A 21,128-nucleotide genomic window follows, 5' to 3' on the forward strand; every position below is an offset into this window, starting at 1 on the left:
CAACATAATGCCAAAGAGACTAAACTACTATCCGTTCCTGAAATGCTGCTGATGATATGTCAGACATCTGATCTGAGAATAGGATACCTCCAGTAAAATGATGTAAATAACAATTTTCAATTTACACATCTCCCAGGGATGCACTTATCAGAGTTACCAGATCTTGAGATGCTGGAAGATAATCTGTTCAGCTCAAGAGAGGTGGCTATCAAAGATTCCATGGGAATGTTTGAAGAAGGGCATAGTAGATCTTCTGATATTCTTTTTCAATCTTTTTATTAATTTCAGCATCATAAACATTACAAAAATAGACACAGAGAAATTGGGATTGCATTATTGATAAATAGTTTATACAAGTATGAGCTCAATTGACACATAATTGATGATCCTCCCAAAATCACAAAAAGTATAAATATAATATAGGAAAATATAAAGTGAAAATACAAAAATATCATGAAAAAAGAAAAAATATATACCCCAAAAGAAAAAAAATCTAACCCAATTAAAAGAAAACTAAAGAAAAAAAAAGAAAAAGATATGATACCTCCGATAAGACCATTAGTGTCGTTAACTCTGCTCCTCTCCCTGAATATGGAGTAACAAAATAGAGATGTTCTGATATTCTAGTTAATAATTATCACTCAACAGTACATTTATTTATATTTGTTGCAAGGTCTCTTTTTGAGTCCAAATTGGCAATAGTAATTCCCTTCTTTACAACAGTAATTATTATAAAGTATTTGAAATAAGAGAAGAACATGTTGAAAATAGTTTGCAGTTCTGACAGTATCTATGCAGACAGAATTGCACTATGCTTTAGATCCATTCCCCATTCCCATTTCTATCTCTCACCTTATCTCCTTATTTGCCCAACACTTCCATTCTGGTGGTCCACCCCTTTCTTTTCTTCCATGGCCTTCTGACCTCTCCTATCAGATTCCCCTTTCTTCAACCCTTTATCTTTTTCTCTAATCGACTTTCCAGCTCTTCACTTCAACCCTCCCCTTCCCAATTTCACCTATATTGTACTTCTTCCTCCCGTCCGCCCACTGACTTCTCCTCTTTTTTTCTCCAGTCCTGATGAAGGGTCTCGTCCCGAAACGTTGACCGTTTACTCTTATCCACAGATGCTGCCTGGCCTGCTGAGTTCCTCCAGCATTTTCCAGCATCTGCAGATTTTCTCTTGTCTATGTTTTAGCTCATTGATCTGAAACGTTAACATTTTGTCTGTCAGAATGCTGCCTGGCCCTTTGAGTAGTTCATGCATTTTTAGTTTATTTTTGAAATTTTAGATATGCAATATTTCTAGTTGTTTTTTAACTTTTTAATTTTTGATTTTAAGTATGAGATCAACTATTAGGGAACCCTGAAGATGGGAAAGGAGCAATAAAAATTTTGGAATGTAAATATTTCATGCCTTATTTCAGGAATGCTAAGAGAAGGCCTGTTTATTTAATTTAACAAGGTAACAGGCCCTTCCAGTTCAAAGAACCCACACTGCCCAATTGCACACATGACCAATTACCCTACTAACCTGTAGGTCTTTGGAATACGGGAGGAAACTGGAACACCCAGAGGAAACCCACGCAGTCACTGGGAGGAAGTATAAGCTCCTTACGGACAGCAGCGGGATTGGAACCTATGTTGCTCGTGCTGTAACAGTGTTATACTAACCATTACACTACTGTGCCACCCAAGTTTATTAATGACTCTTATCCCTCTGAGCTCAGTTAATAACCCAACGAATTCAGGTCTTCTCCCCAATTCCCCCATTAGCACTCCTGAGAGAATACCTTACTGCTTTATTTTTCTCTGAATTTGCAGCGTGCTTGCAAAGTGCCTTTTGTGTCTTTTATACCTCTTAAATATGATTATTTCAGTCCCTGTACTCATCTGTGTGAATTTCTTCAACATTCTTCCAGCATTAATCTCGAAGTTCCAAGAAAATTTATTATCAAAGTATGTATATGTTACCACATACTACCCTGCGATTCATTTTCTTGCAAGCATTTACAGTAGAACAAAGAAATACAATAGAATCAATGAAAAACTACACATACAGACTGACAAGCAACCAATGTGCAAAAGAAGACAAATAGATCAAATACTTAATAAATGATCAAATAAATAATATAGAAGTAAATAATAATGAGCTGTAGAGTCCTTGAAAGTCAATCCATAGGTTGTGGAATCAGTTCAGTGTTGAGGTGAGTGAAGTTATCCACACTGATTCAGGAGCCTGATGGGTGAAGGGTGATAACTGTCCCTGAACCTGAATTTGCCACCAGTCACAATACCACCCCCACCTCCACAGCAACCCACTCATTCTATTTCTCCTCTATTTCTCAGTATTTCTGGTCCTGCTTCACTATTGACTTTGATAAGTTCCATCCTCACCTCCCTGTCACCTCACTTCAACTTCAGTTTTTAGATTATGAAGACACGTAGTGCTCTTTTATTGTCATTTAGTAATGCATGCATTAAGAAATGATATAATATTCCTCCGGTATGATATCACAAAACACAGGACAGACCAAGACTGAAAAAACTGACAAAACCACAAAATTATAACATATAGTTACAACAGTGCAACAATACCATAACTTGATGAAGAAGTCCATGAGCACAGTAAAGTTCAAAGTTTCTCAAATGTCCCACATCTCAGGCAGACGGGAGAAGGAAGAAAAACTCTCCCTGCTATGCCGACCACAATCCGACTCTGAGTCATCGGAAAACTTCGAGCTCTGATCAGCTCTCCGACATCAAGTACTGAGTGCCATCTCTGTCCAAACGATTTGACCTCCTTCTCGGTCGTCAAAAGCAGGCAAGGCCGGGGACTTTGAGGCCTACCCTCCGGAAGATTCCCGACCACACAGTAATGACAGCAGCGAACGGGCGTTTCAGAAATTTCTCCAGATGTTCCTCTGTGCTTTCACAGAATTGTCCGCGGCCCCTATTTAACAGATACGATATCATTTTTCACCGGAGGGCTGCACACACGCAGACGTGCAGCCATCTTCTTCTCCTGCAGTTTTCCACATGCTACTCTACGTCTTCTTTCTGTTGGTGCTACTTTTGAACCTTTTATTCACATATTCTGTCCATTATCTTTAACTATTTATAGCACACCAGCCTTGTCTCGCATTTTGCTCTATGTAGATAGCACTTGCGGTCAAGATGTGGACAACGACCAACAATTCCTCAGGCGACGTCTTTCAGATAGCAAATCTCTCCAATTATTTCACTTTTTCTATGCCTTCTGTTTGTCCTTTCTGCCTTGTTTGTATTATGGAGATGGTTAGAGCCTGTGACGTGCAGTTTGGAACTCGATCGAAGGATTCAGTGCTTTGCTGTGTCAGAAGAGCTGCCTCATGGAGATCAGAGACAAGGGGCCGAAAAGGACTGAAAACACAAGCTCACTCACAGAAAAGACCAGAGACGAGGTGCTGAGTCCTAAACGACTCCATCTTGAAGTGGCAAGCAAACCTCAGATCAGCAGCATTCAGACCCGGGTCAGCGGACACTTTCTTCAGGACTGAGTTCGTACAGCTGCTCTCCTCATATGCAGACGACAAAATGTTTCTCATATTCTGGGATTTATGTGATTGTTGGGCTGTACTTTATCTTGGTTTCCTTCAGTTTGCCGGTATTTTCTTTCTTGTGGACGTTTGGCGGGTGGGTGATCTGTTAATTTTTTGTGTGTGAGGGGGTGGTTGGTGCACTCTCGCTGTTCTTTTCTGCTAATTAAGGGATCAGGGATTGTTATTGCTGTTGTTCTTTTCTGCAATTGAGGGTATCGGGGATTTTTATTGTGGCTGTTTTTTTTACTGCTAGGGAAAGGAGATTTCGGGGTCTGTGAGTTTTGTTTCTTTTCTTTTTCATGCCGGGGGAGTTGATGTCTTTTCTTTCATCGACATCCATAACCTTTCCGTATTTCATGGCTATCTGGAGAAGACAAAAATCAGAGTTGTATTGTTCATGTGTACTTTGGCAATAAAATGAACCTTTGACCCTTTTAGATTTATTTTATTGCCTTACTATCAATTTGTGACTCTATTTAAGTTTACATGTGGTCAGCAGCATTTGATGATATTAAATCTTTATTTACCCTGCAGGTTCTGCATGATTTCTTTAAAGCTGTCATATTTTTCTTTTACAGTTTGACAGCATCTTCCCAAAAATTATCGTAAGCTCATTTAATTCCTCCCAGAAAAGTCGTTTGTTCATTCATTATGTATCCTGTTGTATGAAGAGGATGATCATGGTCCCTCCATGACCATGATTGTTCTTGGGAAATTCTTCTACAGAAGTGGTTTGCCATTGCCTTCTTCTGGGCACTGTCATTACAAGACGGGTGTCTCTAGCCAGTATCAATACTCTTCAGAGATTATCTGTCTGGTGTCGGTCGTCGCATAAGAAGGAGTTGTGATATGCACCAGCTGCTCATATGACCATCTACCACCTGCTCTCATGGCTTCATGTGACCCTGACCCAGGGCGGTGAGCAGGTGCTACACTTTGCTTAAGGGTGGCCTAGAGGAGTGAAAGAGCCGCCTTACATCTCTTTTGGTAGAGATGTATTTCCACCCTGCCACCCTAGCTAGAAAAGTACCACTCCCAACGGTCAGCAAATATAAGTTGTTTGGTCAGTCAGTCAGAGGGTGCCGTCCCGAATCCGGGGTTGGCGGCTATGTACCTCCATCTTCTTCGATCTTGGGACAGCACCGAGTACAGCCTCTCCTCCAGTTTGTTCTCGCTGGCTGCCTTGGCACCGCCTGCCGCCGGCCCCGCCGAACTCGAGCCCGAGGCCGTGTTGGCCTCCAGCCGTGGCTGCTTCTTCAAGCTCGGCCCTTCCTTAGGCAGAGGCCTTGGGCAGGTCCAGGCAACCATTTGGTAGCTAATCTATTAATCTATTAATCTGTGGAAGCTTATCCTAAAAAGGAAAAATAAACCAAATGCTAGAAATCTGAAATAAAATAGGAACGACTGGAAAAATTCAGAATGATGAAACATTAACTCATCTTTCTCCACAGATACTGCCTGATCTGTTGAGTAATCTTGCCGTTTACTAGTTATGTTTCAGAATGTTGCGTTGAAGCAAAATTTATAGAGAAGGTATTGTTTGTTTATAAGCCTAGATATGACTAACAATAATAAGTTATTTTCTAATGATATATTCTGTGTCAAAATGGTTGTTGTGATGCATCTAGTGCGGTAGTGTAGTGGGTAGTGCTTGTCACTCTCACTTTCAGCTTCCACCGCTGGCTAGCAGTCTTACAAAAAGGAGAGCTGAATGTATAAGTCTGTCCCTGCCAGTACATAGCCTCCCCAACAGCAAGCCACATGTAGTGCCTCCTCACTGGCGACACATGGAAACTGAACTACAGAGGACAGGGAGGAGGTCTGGCCCCTGCACATGTAGCACTCAGGCCCTCCTGTGTGTGGACACACCCTGGTGTTCGTGACCCAGATCCCCAGCTATGGGTAAGCAGCCCCACTGCCTTGTGGGCAGCCTCGGGGGAAAAGAAGGCTACGGGAATAAACCCAGACAGCAAGTCCAGAATGGAGCCCCTGAAGCTGCTGGATGTCATTGAACATCCTTCCGGCAGCTCCTGCAGCCAAGCTGGTGACAAACATATTGCTTCATAAGCTTTCCTTTGGACCACACTGGTGAGGCCGAGAGGGGGATCTTGATGACTGGGCATCTCAGGATCTCCGTAACTTCGCCCAGGCTTGTGATGATAATCATCATCACCCATTCTCCTTCGAGACAGAGGGATGCCAACCACCACATTCTGTTACTATTATCGTTCTAAGATTAATGATTGCTTCACTTTGTGAAAGAAATGAACTCAATCTGCAACCATGGTCATAAATTTTAATAATAAAGTACAATATATATAATATTATATATTTAGTTTTATTTATATAGTATCTATTTATTATATTATATTCATTTTTTAAATTGAGCTCTTTCTGGTTTCTTGCTTTGTGACTGCCTGTAGGTTGTTTAATTTATACATTCTTTGATAATAAATGTACGTTGATTACTTTGAACATAGATGTAAGTTGTCTACGATGAGTTGTCAGTGCAAGTCTATGACAAGCATCAAGCCAGAGTTTACAAGTACTGTACTGTGCAAAAGTCTTAGGCAGCATAGCTCTCTCTCTCTCTCTCTCTCTCTCTCTCTCTCTCTCTCTCTCTCTCTCTCTCTCTCTCTCTCTCTCTCCTTCTCTCTATCTATCTATCTATCTCTCTATCTCTATCTCTCTCTCTATCTCTATCTCTATCTCTCTTTTTCTATGTATATATATAAGCGGCTCAGCCACGGCTGTTGAGAAATTAAAAATAGTCTTAGTTCAAAGAAACATGATTGTGAAACTGCAAGAGTAGCAGAGAGAGGATCAGGCAAACTGCAAAATTCAGCAAAAGGAGGGAAATATCAATAGAGGAAAGGTAAAATATGAGAGCAGATGAGCGAAACACACATAAGCTTCTGTATTATTGCATACTGAGTTAATAGAAAATCTGTTGGGAGATAAGAAAATGGCAGAGTAATAAGACAAATATTCAGAAAAGAAGGCACATTGTTCTACCTTGTTCTACCTCAATGAATTGTGTAATGAATTGGTTTTCACTGTATCTCAGTACAGGTGACAATAATAAACTAATAATAACCAATAATAAACTAATTGGAATTCCAAGTACTGGAGAACTACAAACTCTGGAGAAAGAAAAAGTGCTTTGGCAAAATTAATTGGTGATAAATCTACAGGACATGAAGACGTGAAGACTGAATAATCTTACAGTTTTGAAGGAGGTGGCTGTGGAGACATGGCTGTCATTTCTAACCTATCATTTCCGAACATAAGGCAACAAATGTAAACTCTGTTTTTAAGAAAGGAGGAGGAGAGATAACAGGGACCACAGACAAATTAACTTGATATCAGTAGGATCACTTCACATGGATTTATGGAAAAAATACAATTCCAGACAATTTCATTTCAGGTGTTTTGAACGGCAGACGAAATGAGATGTTGATGAGCTGTACCTGGATTTTCAGGAGGTCTGTGGTAAAAATGATTAAACTCATTTAAAATGGTTAGCAGAAGGTAGAATGTGGCCTGAGACAAAAAACGTATATTAAAATAATTTAAAATGGCAAGCAGAGAGTATAATGTGTCCTGAATCCTGAAGAAGGACCTTGGCCCTTGTCAAGTTTATTCATTTCCAAAAGCTGCTGCCTGGCCAGACAAGTTCCTCCAGCTTTGGGTTTCTAGCAGCTGCAAGACCTTCTGTGTAGAGGGTACGATATACTGCTCAGATTGTTACTTGGTTAATGGACTGAAATCAAGGAGTAGGAATAAATGGTTAATTTGTGGGTTTGGAGGCTGTAGTTGGCAAGGTGTCACAAGGATCACCTCAAGTTCTCAGCTACATCAAAGATTTAATTAAGCAGATCAAAAGTCAGTTGGCTGTGTAGGCTGTGAGAAGGATGCAGAAGATGCTTCAGGGAGATCTGTATTATATATTATTATATTATATATATATTATATACTGTATTACCTAGAGTAAATAAATGAACAAGGAACCGGCAGAAGAGATATAATGTGGAAATATATGAGGTCATCTGCTTTGGGAGATAAATAGAAAAGATCATTTTTTAGAGTGGTGAGAGTTTGAAAAATGTGTTGTTCAGATACACCAAGGTGTCCTTGAAAATAAATCACTGAAAATTAACAGCAAATCAATTAGTAAGTCAAAAGTTCAAAGGCTCGAAGTAAACTTATTATCAAAGTATATATATGTCACCATATACTACCCTGAGATTCATTTTTTTGTTTGCATACTCAATAAGTCCAAAAGAGAATAATAATTGAATAACAACTGAAGCTGCCCAGCATGGCTGGAAGACCAAGATTTTCCCTGTAGAAGTGGGATGCAGGGGATTCATTGCTACATCTATGACCAGTCTATTGAAGAAGATGAGGGTGAGGGGTCACTCCCTCCAACAAGCAATCAAGTCCTTGTCAAACGCAGCAGAAGAAAAGAAGAAAACAGCAATTGGATTTGGATTAAAAGGAAAGACAACAACTGGACTGCAAGATGAAGACAGGAGGGTATGGAACTGAAGGGGGTGTATCTGGGACGCCAGTTAGCACCATTGCGCCCTCTGGAGACGTCGTGGGCTTATCAATGAAACGTCAAAGAAGGAGGGTGCCCACCTGATGACCCCGATGACGTACCTACCTTCCCTTCTTGTCACCACTCCAAGCCCACCGCCAACATCGAGAGTGCCGACTTACCATAGGGATTGAAACATCAAGTCCTAGTAGCTCTACTAGCTCTACTAATGAAAGACTGCACCAACTTGGGCATCAAACCAATGTGCAAAAGACAATAAACTGTGCAAATACAAAAAGGAGATAATAATAATGAGTAAATAAACAATAAATATCGAGAACATGAGATGAAGAGTCCATGAAAGTGAGTCCATAAATTTTGGGAACATTTCAATGATGGAGCAAGTGAAGTTGAGTTGAGTTGTTCCCAAACCTGGTGGTGTGAATCCTGAAGCTCCTGTACCTTTTGCCTGATGGCAGCAGCGAGAAGCCGTCTGGGTGGTGGGTCCCTGATGATGGATGCTGCTTTCTTGTGACAATAGTCCGTATAGATGTGCTTGAAGATGGGGAGGGCTTTACCCATTATGCACTGGGCCGTATCCACAACTGTTTGTAGGATTTTCCATTCACGGGCATTGGTGTTTACATGCCAGTCTGTGATGCAGCCAGTCAATATGTTCTCCACCACACATATATAGAAGTTTTACAAAGTTTTAGATGTCATGCCAAATCTCCACAAACTCCTGAGGAAGTGAAGGTGCTGCTGTGCTCTGTTCACAATTGCAATTCAGTTTTATGGCCCAGGACAGGTCCCCTGAGATGATAGCACTGAGGAATTTAAATGGCACATTGAATTGTATTGTAAGATGATTTGAATGCAAGAATAGAAAAACTTCCCATTGTTTATTTGGATGCCTGGTATGCAGGACTGACCTCTGTACTTAAGGAAAGAAATCCTTGGGATAGGAGGTGAGCAGTGATTGCTAGGATTGAGATTCCACTGCATGAAAGGAAATTAAGGGAGATACACTCTCTTGATTGTTGAACAATTGGATATGAGTTTAGTAAAAGGGACAAATATCTTGACAAGATGAGTGAATAGTCAATGGTTCTGCTGGAGAGATCATTCAGGCTATCAATGAAAAGTTTCTTTGTCCAGCTGGTAGTAATCTGGAATTTCCTACCCAATGCAGCTATGAACATTGAATTGTTGAGTATATTTAAGAAAGAGATTGAAAGCTTTTTAGATGTTATTAAAAGATATAGAGTTAGTGCAAGCAATTGGAACTGAGATAAAAGATTAGCCTTGATCTTTCTATATGTCAGAACAAGCTTTAGCGTCTGCAGCGGTCACTTGAAAACAAACCAAAATTGCTGAGAGGGTGAGTACGGGAATTGATACTGTGCGATGCGCTTCCAAATAACTGAGCTCCAAATTGAAAAAAGTATGTCAGTCCTTTATTACTAAACAAGCAAAGACAAACAATCTTATAGCGATAAAAGACTAACAAAACTAAATTAGCGATATAGCGAAACAAGATTAATTAGTGTTCAAATTAAAATAATTAAGTGAGCGGAGAACAAAAAAAAATTAACCCCTGGCTCACTCCCTCTCAACTAAACAAATCTAGCTAACTAGGATATAACCATATAACAATTACAGCATGGAAAAAGGCCATCTCGTCCCTTCTAGTCCGTGCCAAGCGCTTACTCTCACCTAGCCCCACCGACCTGCACTCAGCCCATAACCCTCCATTCCCTTCCTGTCCATATATCTATCCAATTTAACTTTAAACGACAACATCGAACCTGCCTCAACCACTTCTGCTGGAAGCTCGTTCCACACAGCTACCACTCTCTGAGTAAAGAAGATCCCCCTCATGTTACCCCTAAACCTTTGCCCTTTAACTCTCAACTCATGTCCTCTTGTTTGAATCTCCACCACTCTCAATGGAAAAAGCCTATCCATGTCAACTCTATCAATCCCCCTCATAATTTTAAACACCTCTATCAAGTCCCCCCCTCAACCTTCTACGTTCCAAAGAATAAAGACCCAACTTGTTCAACCTTTCTCTGCAACTTAGGTGATGAAACCCAGGTAACATTCTAGTAAATCTTCTCTGTACTCTCTCTATTTTGTTGACATCTTTCCTATAATTCGGTGACCAGAACTGTACACAATACTCCAAATTTGGCCTTACCAATGCCTTATACAATTTCAACATTACATCCCAACTCCTATACTCAATGCTCTGATTAATAAAGGCCAGCATACCAAAAGCTTTCTTCACCACCCTATCCACATGAGGTTCTGCCTTCAGGGAACTATGCACCATTATTCCTAGATCCCTCTGTTCTACTGCACTCTTCAATGCCCTACCATTTACCATGTATGTCCTATTTTGATTAGTCCTACCAAAACGTAGCACCTCACATTTATCAGCATTAAACGCCATCTGCCATCTTTCAGCCCACTCTTCTAACTGGCCTAAATCTCTCTGCAAGCTTTGAAAACCTACTTCATTATCCACAACGCCACCTATCTTAGTATCACCTGCATACTTACTAATCCAATTTACCACCCCATCATCCAGATCATTAATGTTTATGACAAACAACATTGGATCCAGTACAGATCTCTGAGGCACACCACTAGTCACCGGCCTACAATCTGACACACAGTTATCCACCACTACTCTCTGGCGTCTTCCATCCAGCCACTGCTGAATCCATTTTACTACTTCAATATTAATACCTAATGATCGAACCTTCCTAACTAACCTTCCGTGTGGAACCTTGTCAAAGGCCTTACTGAAGTCCATATAGACAACATCCACTGCTTTACCCTTATCAACTTTCCTAGTAACCTCTCAAAAAAATTCAATAAGATTTGTCAAACATGACCTTCCACGCACAAATCCAAGTTGACTGTTCCTAATCAGACCCTATCTATCCAGATAATTATATATACCATCTCTAACAATACTTTCCATCAATTTACCCACCACTGACGTTGAACTCACAGGCCGATAATTGCTAGGCTTACTCTTAGAACCCTTTTTAAACAATGGAACAACATGAGCAATATGCCAATCCTCTGGCACCATCCCCGTTTCTAGTGACATTTGAAATATTTCTGTCAGAGCCCCTGCTATTTCTACACTAACTTCCCTCAAGGTCGTAGGGAATATCCTGTCAGGACCCGGAGACTTATCGACTTTTATGTTCCTTAAAAGCGCCAGTACTTCCTCTTCTTTAATCATCATAATTTCCATAACTTCCCTACCTGTTTCCCTGACCTTATGCAATTCAATACCCTTCTGCTTAGTGAATAGCGAAGAAAAGAAATTGTTCAGAATCTCCCCCATCTCTTTTGGCTCCACACATAGCTGTCCACTCTGATTCTCTAAGGGACCAATTTTATCCCTCACTGTCCCTTTGCTATTAATATAACTGTAGAAACACTTCGGATTTATTTTCACCTTACTTGCCAAAGCAACCTCATATCTTCTTTTAGCTTTTCTAATTTCTTTCTTAAGATTCTTTTTACATTCTTTATATTTCTTGAGCACCTCATTTATTCCGTGCTGCCTTTATTTATCGTAGACATCTCTCTTTTTCTGAACCAAGTTTCCAATATCCCTTGAAAACCATGGCTCTCTCAAACTTTTAACCTTTCCTTTCAACCTAACAGGAACATAGAGATTCTGTACCCTCAAAATTTCAGCTTTAAATGACCTCCATTTCTCTATTACATCTTTCCCATAAAACAAATTGTCCCAATCCGCTCCTTCTAAATCCTTTCACATCTCCTTAAAGTTAGCCTTTCTGCAATCAAAAATCTCAACCCTGGGTCCAGACCTATCCTTCTCCATAATTATATTGAAACTAATGGCATTGTGATCACCGGACCTGAAGTGCTCCCCAACACATACCTCCGTCACCTGACCTATCTCATTCCCTAACAGGAGATTCAACACTGCCCCTTCTCTAGTTGGTACCTCTATGTATTGCTGCAAAAAACTATCCTGCACACATTTTACAAACTCCAAACCATCCAGCCCTTTTACAGTATGGGCTTCCCTGTCAATGTGTGGAAAATTAAAATCTCCCACAATCACAACCTTGTGCTTACTACAAATATCTGCTATCTCCTTACAAATTTGCTCCTCCAATTCTCGCTCCCTATTTGGTGGTCTATAATACACCCCTGTAAGTGTTACTCCACCTTTCCCATTCCCCAATTCCACCCAAATAGCCTCCCTAGGTGAGCCCCCTAATCTATCCTGCCAGAGCACCACTGTAATATTTTCTCTGACAAGCAATGCAACACCTCCGCCGCTTGTCCCACCGATTCTATCACACCTGAAACAACGAAATCCAGGAATATTTAGTTGCCAATCACACCCCTCTTGTAACGATGTTTCACTAATAGCTACCACATCATACTTCCAGGTATCAATCCACGCTTTAAGCTCATCCACCTTTCTTACAATGCTCCTAGCATTAAAATAAATGCATTTAAGAAATTTTCCACCTCTTACTCTCTGTTTATCACTAACAGTGCAAACAACTTTACTATTTTCTTTTTCCTCCTTCTCCCCTACATCTGTTCCTACACTCTGGTTCCCCTCCCCCCTTGTATCTAGTTTAAATCCACTGGAGCCTCTCTAGCAAACCTACCTGCAAGAATATTTGTCCCCCTCCAGTTCAGATGTAAACCGTCCCGCCGGAACAGGTCCCACCTTCCCTGGAAAACTGCCCAATTATCTGTAAATATGAAGTCCTCCCTCCTGCACCATGTCTTCAGCCACGTGTTGATCTGCGCTATCTTACTATTTCTAAACCCGCCTGCATGTGGCACTGGTAGCAATCCTGAGATTGCTATCCTGGACGTCCTGTCCTTTAACTTGGCGCCTAACTCCCTAAACTCACCTTTCAGGACCTCCTCACTCTTCCTACCCACGTCATTGGTCCCTATATGGACCACTCATCCAGCTGCTCACCCTCCCTCTTGAGAATACTGAGAACTTGATCAGAGATATTGCGGACCTTGGCACCAGGGAGGCAACAGACCATCCGGGATTCTCGATCTCTTCCACAGAACCTCTTATCTGTCCCCCTAACTATCGAATCCCCTATCACTACTGCTCTCCTCTTTTCCCTCCTTCCCTTCTGAGCTGAGGGTCCCGTCTCGGTGCCAGAGTCGCAACCACTGCAACTTGTCTCCCAGGTAGGTCGTCCCCATCAACAGTATCCAAAACGATGTACTTATTATTGGTGGGAACGGCCACAGGGGTGCTCTGCTCATTCTGTCTATTCCCCTTCCCTCTCCTGGCAGTCACCCAGCTACCAGTCTCCTGACTCTTAGGGGTGACTATCTCCCTGTAACTCCTGTTTATTCCTGCCTCTGCCTCCTGAATGATCCGAAGTTCATCCAGCTCCAGCTCCAGTTCCCTAACTCTGTTTGTCAGGAGCTGCAACTGGATTCACCTTTTACAGGTGTAGTCATCAGGGATGATTGTGCTCGCCCTGACTTCCCATATACTGCAAACGGAGCACTCAGCTGCCCTAACTGCTGCTTCCATTACCTTCTCTTAAATTAGATTTATTAAAGGAACTTAACCGGCCTTACCTCACTTGGAGTGAAGCTGGTCCTCAGCCTCTGCTGGCCGAAGCCTCAGGAGCCAAAGCCTTCCTACTCTGTCTCCCACCACTCCGTCGCCCACTGCGGATAAGGTGAAAAAATACAAAAGTATACTCATTTGCTTCTACCACCCCCTGACCCACATGACAAATTACCGAAATGCATAATATACGCGCAACACAATGTAGACAGAAAATAGATACTTGGCTCCTACAGGGTCAAATGCCGGCTGCTGTGTCTATAACGTTCCTATAAGACATTTGACACTGATGTTACATTTTCTGATGCCCATCCTACAGAAGTTAATCTGATAGAGTGCTCACTTGTCATTTTTAGAATTTAGCAGCTATTTATTCATTAATTTAAATGGTCATCAACCAGATGGCAACAGCTGAGCCCTGGGTTTGCCTCTGCAGTAACGATGGAACTCATCCCACTGGTACAGTCTCATCTCACCCATTGGCCTCAGGGCTTGGCATTGAAGCTGACAATTCCAGGTAAGCAGCATTTCCAGATTGTGTTCGAACCGGGCACTTTTGATATTGGAAACATCAGCCTGTAATGTTAGTTCAGTTCTCTACCAGATACTACTCGGAGCTGCTGAGTATTTACAACCTTTTCTGTTTTTATATGAATAAAAACAGGAAGCTTGTTCATCTGAGAACAGTTTGGGTACCTGCTGTGCATAAGTTGGCTGCTGAATTTCTTTGTATTGCAAAAGTAATTGCACCTTCAGATCTTAAACTAAAGTAGTTTGGAACGTCGTGAGCTTGCTATATGACTGCAAATTTATTATTCTCATTGACAGTTGTAAGATTCTGAGAGGGTTTGACATGGTGGAAGTTGAGAAGTTGGCAGGAATACTCTCAGGATAGTGGGATTGTCTGTGTAAGACAAAATTCCTGAGGGACTTCTTCACTCAGAGGTCTATGAATCTTAGGAATTCTTCTTCACCACAAGGAGCTGTTGGTGCTCAGTTACTGATTATTTCAAGATGGAGATTGACCGAATTGGCAGTTTGATGGGTTATAGAAATTAGGTGGGAATTAGCTGTTGAAAACACCATCGGAGTCTCTTTCCCTCCTCCCCCAATTCAGATCATATATCAGAAGCACTGCATATGCAGTGTTTCCAGCGTCGTCAAATTCCCCTCCCGTCCTTCCCACAATCTCCTTGTGGAAGGTACCACAGCATAAGAATCAGATCTGTCAATACTTCCCCCAGGCAGTTAGATTTTTTAATACCCTTCTCTCATCCAGAACACACGTACACCCTGTCTGAATGCCCTGAGGCCTCTACCCCATTCCCAACACCCCAACTCACAGAAACATTCTCATCCTGCACTGGTCATCTTTCCATTTTATATTGCTGCTCTTTCGTATATCTATACCACTGCTTGTTTTACTACAATAGTGCCAACAACATTATACTGTCTTACATAAACATGCTCCTCACATTTTATGTCAACCTGTTAACCTTCAGGCTACAGTATGCCACTCTGGGACTTGTGTAAATAGTATTTCTGTGCTGCATTGTAACTATGTGTGATGTGTGTGACTATGTGTACTGTTTTGCATCTTGGCCCCAGAGAAACAATGTTTCGTTTAGCTGTACACATGTGAATAGTTGAATGACAATAAACTTCAACATGAACCTGAACTTGAAAGTGAAGTTGGGATGGAAGATTGCCCTCTTCAATCTTGAACAGGGGCTGCCCAAAACATAAAGAATGCTAGGAGAAAGAATAAAGGATGAAATCCATGTGGATTTGGTTGAAGAATTGTGACAACTGTTTCTATCATTCATGTAATGGAGTGATAATATTTCCTTACTCTTTCATTTATATCAACTTGACTTTAGTAGATAAATGTCATATGAAATGGTGATTTCTATCATTACCTGAATTACAAGTACAACAAACAATTCAAACCATGAAAATTCCAAGTATGATCATCCAAATTGTGTTCATTTCCTCAAATACCCTGGAGACAAGGAACACTTACAAATTGACTGTTTCCACAGATGTGTAAAACCTTTCAGCTGTTTGAACAAAGTATCTGAGAATTGCAGTAGCAATTCCTGAATATTCATATCAGACAAAACCTCTTTAGTACAAATTCCTGTCAGAATGTGTTTTTTTTGCAGAAAGAAACTACATCATTTGTCATTGTAAACTTTATCTGATGCTCTTGTGAAATCATTTTACCATTTATGTGGGTTTATCATAATTAGCTTTGATTCTACAACAAATTCTTCTGTTTATTTTTTTCTTTGAAATAGGATGTTACATTTCAGTGCATTGTAAAAGAGCCAGAAATTACATAATCACATTAATATTACTAACAAAGGATCATAAACATATGTTGCAAACTTGTAAATAATGTTTAATTACGCATTAGACCATTGCGATAAAAAATGAACTGCTTTTATAAAAAAAAGAATTTTTTTCTCCAGGAATAAAGAATAATGATAAAACTCTCAATTCAATATAATTATTTATGTGTAGTTTTGCAAATAAACTCATTATATAACCAATATGTAAATACTGATAACATCATGTGATATGATACATTATTATGTGTTGAATGATGCACTGGAAAATATCCCTGGTTTATGATCCCAGCTAGGATTGTGCTCAAAGATTTCCTGTTGGTGACAAAATTGTGAAGACAGTGGAAGAGCATCTCATACTTTATTTATTATACCTTATTTATAATCTGGATGAAGCATTAGAAATTAATTCAAGTGTCATGTAGAATTATATTATCACTTATTACTGGTGTATAACCATATAGTAGCATCATTAGAAAAAGTAACACTGGAGGAACTCAGAGGTCAGGCAACATCTATAGAAATGAATCTATGAAAAATATCTATTTCAGATAGTTCAGGTGTTACATCCTAAACTACAAAAGATAGTTTCAATTTATCAGCATATTTTATTATTCAAACCTTTGAATGATGACATACAGATTAGTATTAACTGTTTTCTATTCACCCGTCAGGTTTATGATGAACGTATCCTGGAATGGCAGAGATCTCTCCTTCACTCGGGATGGGTATCAGTCCAACCCAAAGCTAGTGGTGATAGTATTGAACAAAGAGCGTACCTGGGAAAAGGTAAGTTTCGCACCTTGTTTCATTTCGATTTGGGAGACAAGGTGTCCCATTTCTGCTTCAGGGTCATCCAATTTGACTTTCAACATGTTTCATGTAAGCAACCATAATTTAACATCAGTGAAATGTTCCGCTTTTCATATGCTTACCTGAATGTGCGGTGTTTGAATTCTCCACAGAATTATGATTATTACTCAATAACAGGACAAGTTGGAAAGTTGGCTTTCATTTTCCCTCTTCTTGTTACTATCCGTTCTTTCTGAAAGACAGCATTCTCCCACTCCAAAACGCTCTCTGTGACTAACTGCGTGCTCAAGTGGGAAGAACCATAGCTCTTCGAGTGAGATGCCATAAAACACTTCCTTCTTCAATGTTAAATAAGCATAATTGCCTGTCCCAATGGCACTGTAGGGTGTGCTTAATATTCCAAAATATGTTATTGAGCACAGAACATAGAACAGTACGGCACAGTACAGGCAAATTGGCCCCTATGTTGTGCCGACCTTTTAACCTACTCAAGATCAATCTAACCCTTCCCTCCCACATAGCCCTCCATTTTTTACTAAACACTAAGTACTTTATTGCATCAGTTTTATTTCTTCAAATTAAGAATTTGTAATAAATATTTTATTAGAACTATGTTCTTATACATTAATGGAATATGCCCAGTTTTCTCAGAGACAAATGCTTCATTGTTGGTGTCAGTGTGTTCCACACATATCCACTACTGAGACAGCTTAAACATACCTTTAATGCTATGTATATTGTAATATACTGTATGTGTGCTCAATGGGTTCTTAATTTCTAATGAAGCCTATTGCAGAGATAGAGGGTCATACATTTGACACACGAAGTGCTCAAACATGCTTGTATATTCAAGGCTCTTCACTGACTCTGAAAACTCTTACAAAATGATTGCAATTTAAAAATTAGCTGATCGCAAGACAAACTTCCTTTAAGGGGTGACCATAAACTAACAATCTTTGTTCTCAACCAATATTAAACAGTCCATACTTTACTCACTATTTGTAAGAATATGAAAATCTAAACCAGTCTTGCATAATTCCAATCTTAGCCAAGTCCTTGCTTTCTGCATGTTTGGTAATCTACATAAAGATATCAGTGTTACTTGTGTATAAGTTGTAGTTTCATCAGATATTGCTGGAGTTTCATTCATCTTGGACCTCAGCAATATAAATGCTGCCTCCACTTGAACAATATTGAACCTACTTCAGAGAAAATGTGTATTTTCATTCCACTTTGCTATTCTCTTGCGTTCCACTACTATTAAGTGGAGGACATATAGAAAAAGAAGAAGAAAGCCCTTAACTCTGAGTGGAGTCGTCAGGATGACGTCATGACGGCATTTTTTTTAGCAGGCTTTCTTATTTTTACGAGGCTGAGTTGCTAGCTCGACCCAGCATGGATGGAAAGTGTGCAAGGGAGCCGGCTGGATTCGAACTCAGGAGCCTTCGCTCTGAAGTCCAGCGCTGATGCCACTACACCACTAGCCAGCATGGAGGACATATACTTCACAGAATTTCTCTCCAACCTGCATGATATTTTCTAGGCCAGTATATCACTACTATTTGTTCATCATCCCTTCTTTTCATCTCCATTCTGTGGAGAGATCTTCATACGTGAAGTCTGATATATATGGAACTTGCAACTTGTCTCATAATGTTTTTTTTTACTGACTGGCTTTCAAGTTTCCTTCCAAACTAGGCTGGATGAAACTTCACAGGGCTTTGATTCTTCTATTCATTAATATTTCAACAATAGTATATCCTGTTGTGGACTGTTCATTTGTCCTACAGATTAGGCGAAATGCCACAAGTCTATGTTACATAGTGAAATTTGAATGACATTCCATAGCCCACTTCTTCTATCACTGTGCAAACTAACCTTTCTGCCTTTCCATCGATAAGAAATAAAGGACTGCTTTATTCTAACACACTCAAATTGCTGAGGAAATCTGGAAATCTGGATTTGGTGGAATGGACTTGCTCTTGAAGTTCATAAATTATGATCATAGCATATTGTACATCGTTAGGTGAGCCATCCTACATTGGTGATTATGTCCATTCAATAAATAGTTCATTTAGCCACTGCCTTCATAGTTATTATACAGACGTACCTAAGTATTCCATTCAAAGTATCTTCTCCATAATTTTCTTCAGTTATTTTTTATGATGGCTTTTGCCCAGGTTAGGGGAGTTCAGATTTGGAGGTCATAAGTTTAAGGTGAGAGGGGAAAGATTTAAAGGGGACCCAAGGGGCCAGTTTTTCACTCAGAGGGTGGTGTGTGTACGTAAGGAGCTGGCAAAGGAAGTAGTAGAGGAGGTACAGTTGCATATTTTTAAATACTTTTAGAGGGATAAAAAAAGTTTAAAGTTCAAAGTATTTTTTATCAAAGTACATATATGTCACCATTTACAACCCTGAGATTCACTTTCTTGTGGGCATGCTCAATAAATCCAAAATAGAATATTGGATTTAGTGCATGTTTAGAGGTATATGTGCAAAACGCAGGCAAATGGGACTAGCTCAGGTAGATAACTTACTCGGCATGGATGAATTGGTCTGCGTAACTCTATGAGTCTGTCATAATTCTGCGTCCCCCACTTTCGACAGCTGTGGTTGATGGACAGTTCATTGTGTCTGTATTATAAATACATGATAGTGTAGATGGACCTCATTCTGATACACAGGATATCCAACAACATAGCAACCCCTATGTTGGTCTTGAACCTACCATCTCACCATAGCACTGACATGAAGACCACTGATGCCTCTTCAGAACTAACTTGAAAAGAACATTATCTCAAGAGTAATTGTTCATATTCTTGGCCTTTGCAATGTTTTCTGCAAAACATATAGTAATATTGTTGTTATAATTGTCTGCTTTCTGCTTTCAGAATAAGTCAGTAAAATATCTTTCTCCCAAAGCCAAGGGAGATCAGTAACTATTTTTTTCAGTGATCACTTTGAAATATTTATAGAGCCACTTTTTGTTGAAAGCTTTTATGAAGTTCTGTATTTGGAACACAATTACTACAGGAGTCTGGCGGCTTTCTCTATAGAATGCAGTCATTTTTGACATGCAAATTCTTTCACTTGGTAAATATAGGTACAGTATAGAAACTTCGCTGCTATAGAATTGTGGAAAATTTTCAAAGAAAAAAAATGGTTGAACCCACTATGGGAAAGGCTAATCTGGATTGGGTGTGGTGTAATGAACCAGATTTCATTAGGAAGCTTAAGGTAAAGGAACCCTTAGGAACCAATGATCATAATATGATAGACTTCACCTTGCAATTTGAGAGGGAGTAGCTAAAGTATATCAGTATTACAGTGGAGTAAAGGGAATTATAGAGACATGAGAGAGGAGCTGGCCGAAGTTGATTAGAAGTGGACATTTGCAGGCATGATGGCAGAAGTTTCTGGGAGAAATTCGGAAGGCATAGGATAGATACATCCCAAAGAAGGTGAGGTATTCTAAAGGCAGGGTGATGCAACCATGGATGACAAGGGAAGGCAAATGTGACATAAAAGTAAAAGGGAGTGTATATAATAAAGCAAAAATTAATAGGAAGTTAGAGGATTGGGAATCTTTTAAAAACCAACAGAAAGCAGCTGAAAACCCATAAGGAAGGAAAAGATGAAATATGAAGGTAAGCAAGCCAATAATATTAGAGAGAGTACCAAATATTTTGAGATATATAAAGAGTAAAAGACAGCCAAGAGTGGATATCGGACCACTGGAAAATGATGCTGGAGAGGTAATAATGGGAGTCATGGAAGTCACGGTGAACATGGCGGACAAACAAAATAAGTATTTTGCATCCATCTTCACTGTGGAGGACTCCAGTAGCATGCTGGAAGTTCAAAAGTGTCAGGGGGCAGTTGAGTGAGTGCAGTTGCTATTACCAGGGAGAAGGTGCTTGGGAAGCTGAAAGGTCTGAAGGTAGATAAATCACCTGGACCAGATGGATTGCACTTCAGGGTTTTGAAAGAGGTAGCTGAAGAGATTAAGGAGGCAGTAGTAATGATCTTCTAAAAATCACTAGATTGTGGGATGGTTCTGGAAGAGTGGAAAACTGCAAATATCACTCCACTCTTCAAGAGGGGAGGAAGGCAGGAGAAAGGAAATTACAGGCTAGTTAGCCTGACCTCAGTGGTTGGAAGGAGGTTGGAGTCAATTGTTAAGGATGTGATTTCGGAGTACTTGGAGGCACATG

The 21,128-nt window shown here is 40.1% G+C and overlaps 1 protein-coding gene across 1 annotated transcript in view; it reads left to right on the forward strand.

Annotated features, from left to right (window-relative positions):
* Nucleotides 1-21,128, forward strand: part of grin2aa (glutamate receptor, ionotropic, N-methyl D-aspartate 2A, a) — a 304,621-nt gene that overhangs the window by 151,942 nt on the left and 131,551 nt on the right. The window contains exon 4 of the mRNA XM_072269552.1: nucleotides 16,776-16,890. Coding sequence (XP_072125653.1) covers nucleotides 16,776-16,890 — 115 coding nt within the window. The remainder of the gene's footprint in view (nucleotides 1-16,775; nucleotides 16,891-21,128) is intronic.

The sequence above is a fragment of the Mobula birostris genome, chromosome 9 (genome assembly GCF_030028105.1).
Source record: "Mobula birostris isolate sMobBir1 chromosome 9, sMobBir1.hap1, whole genome shotgun sequence".
Taxonomy (NCBI): Eukaryota; Metazoa; Chordata; class Chondrichthyes; order Myliobatiformes; family Myliobatidae; genus Mobula; species Mobula birostris.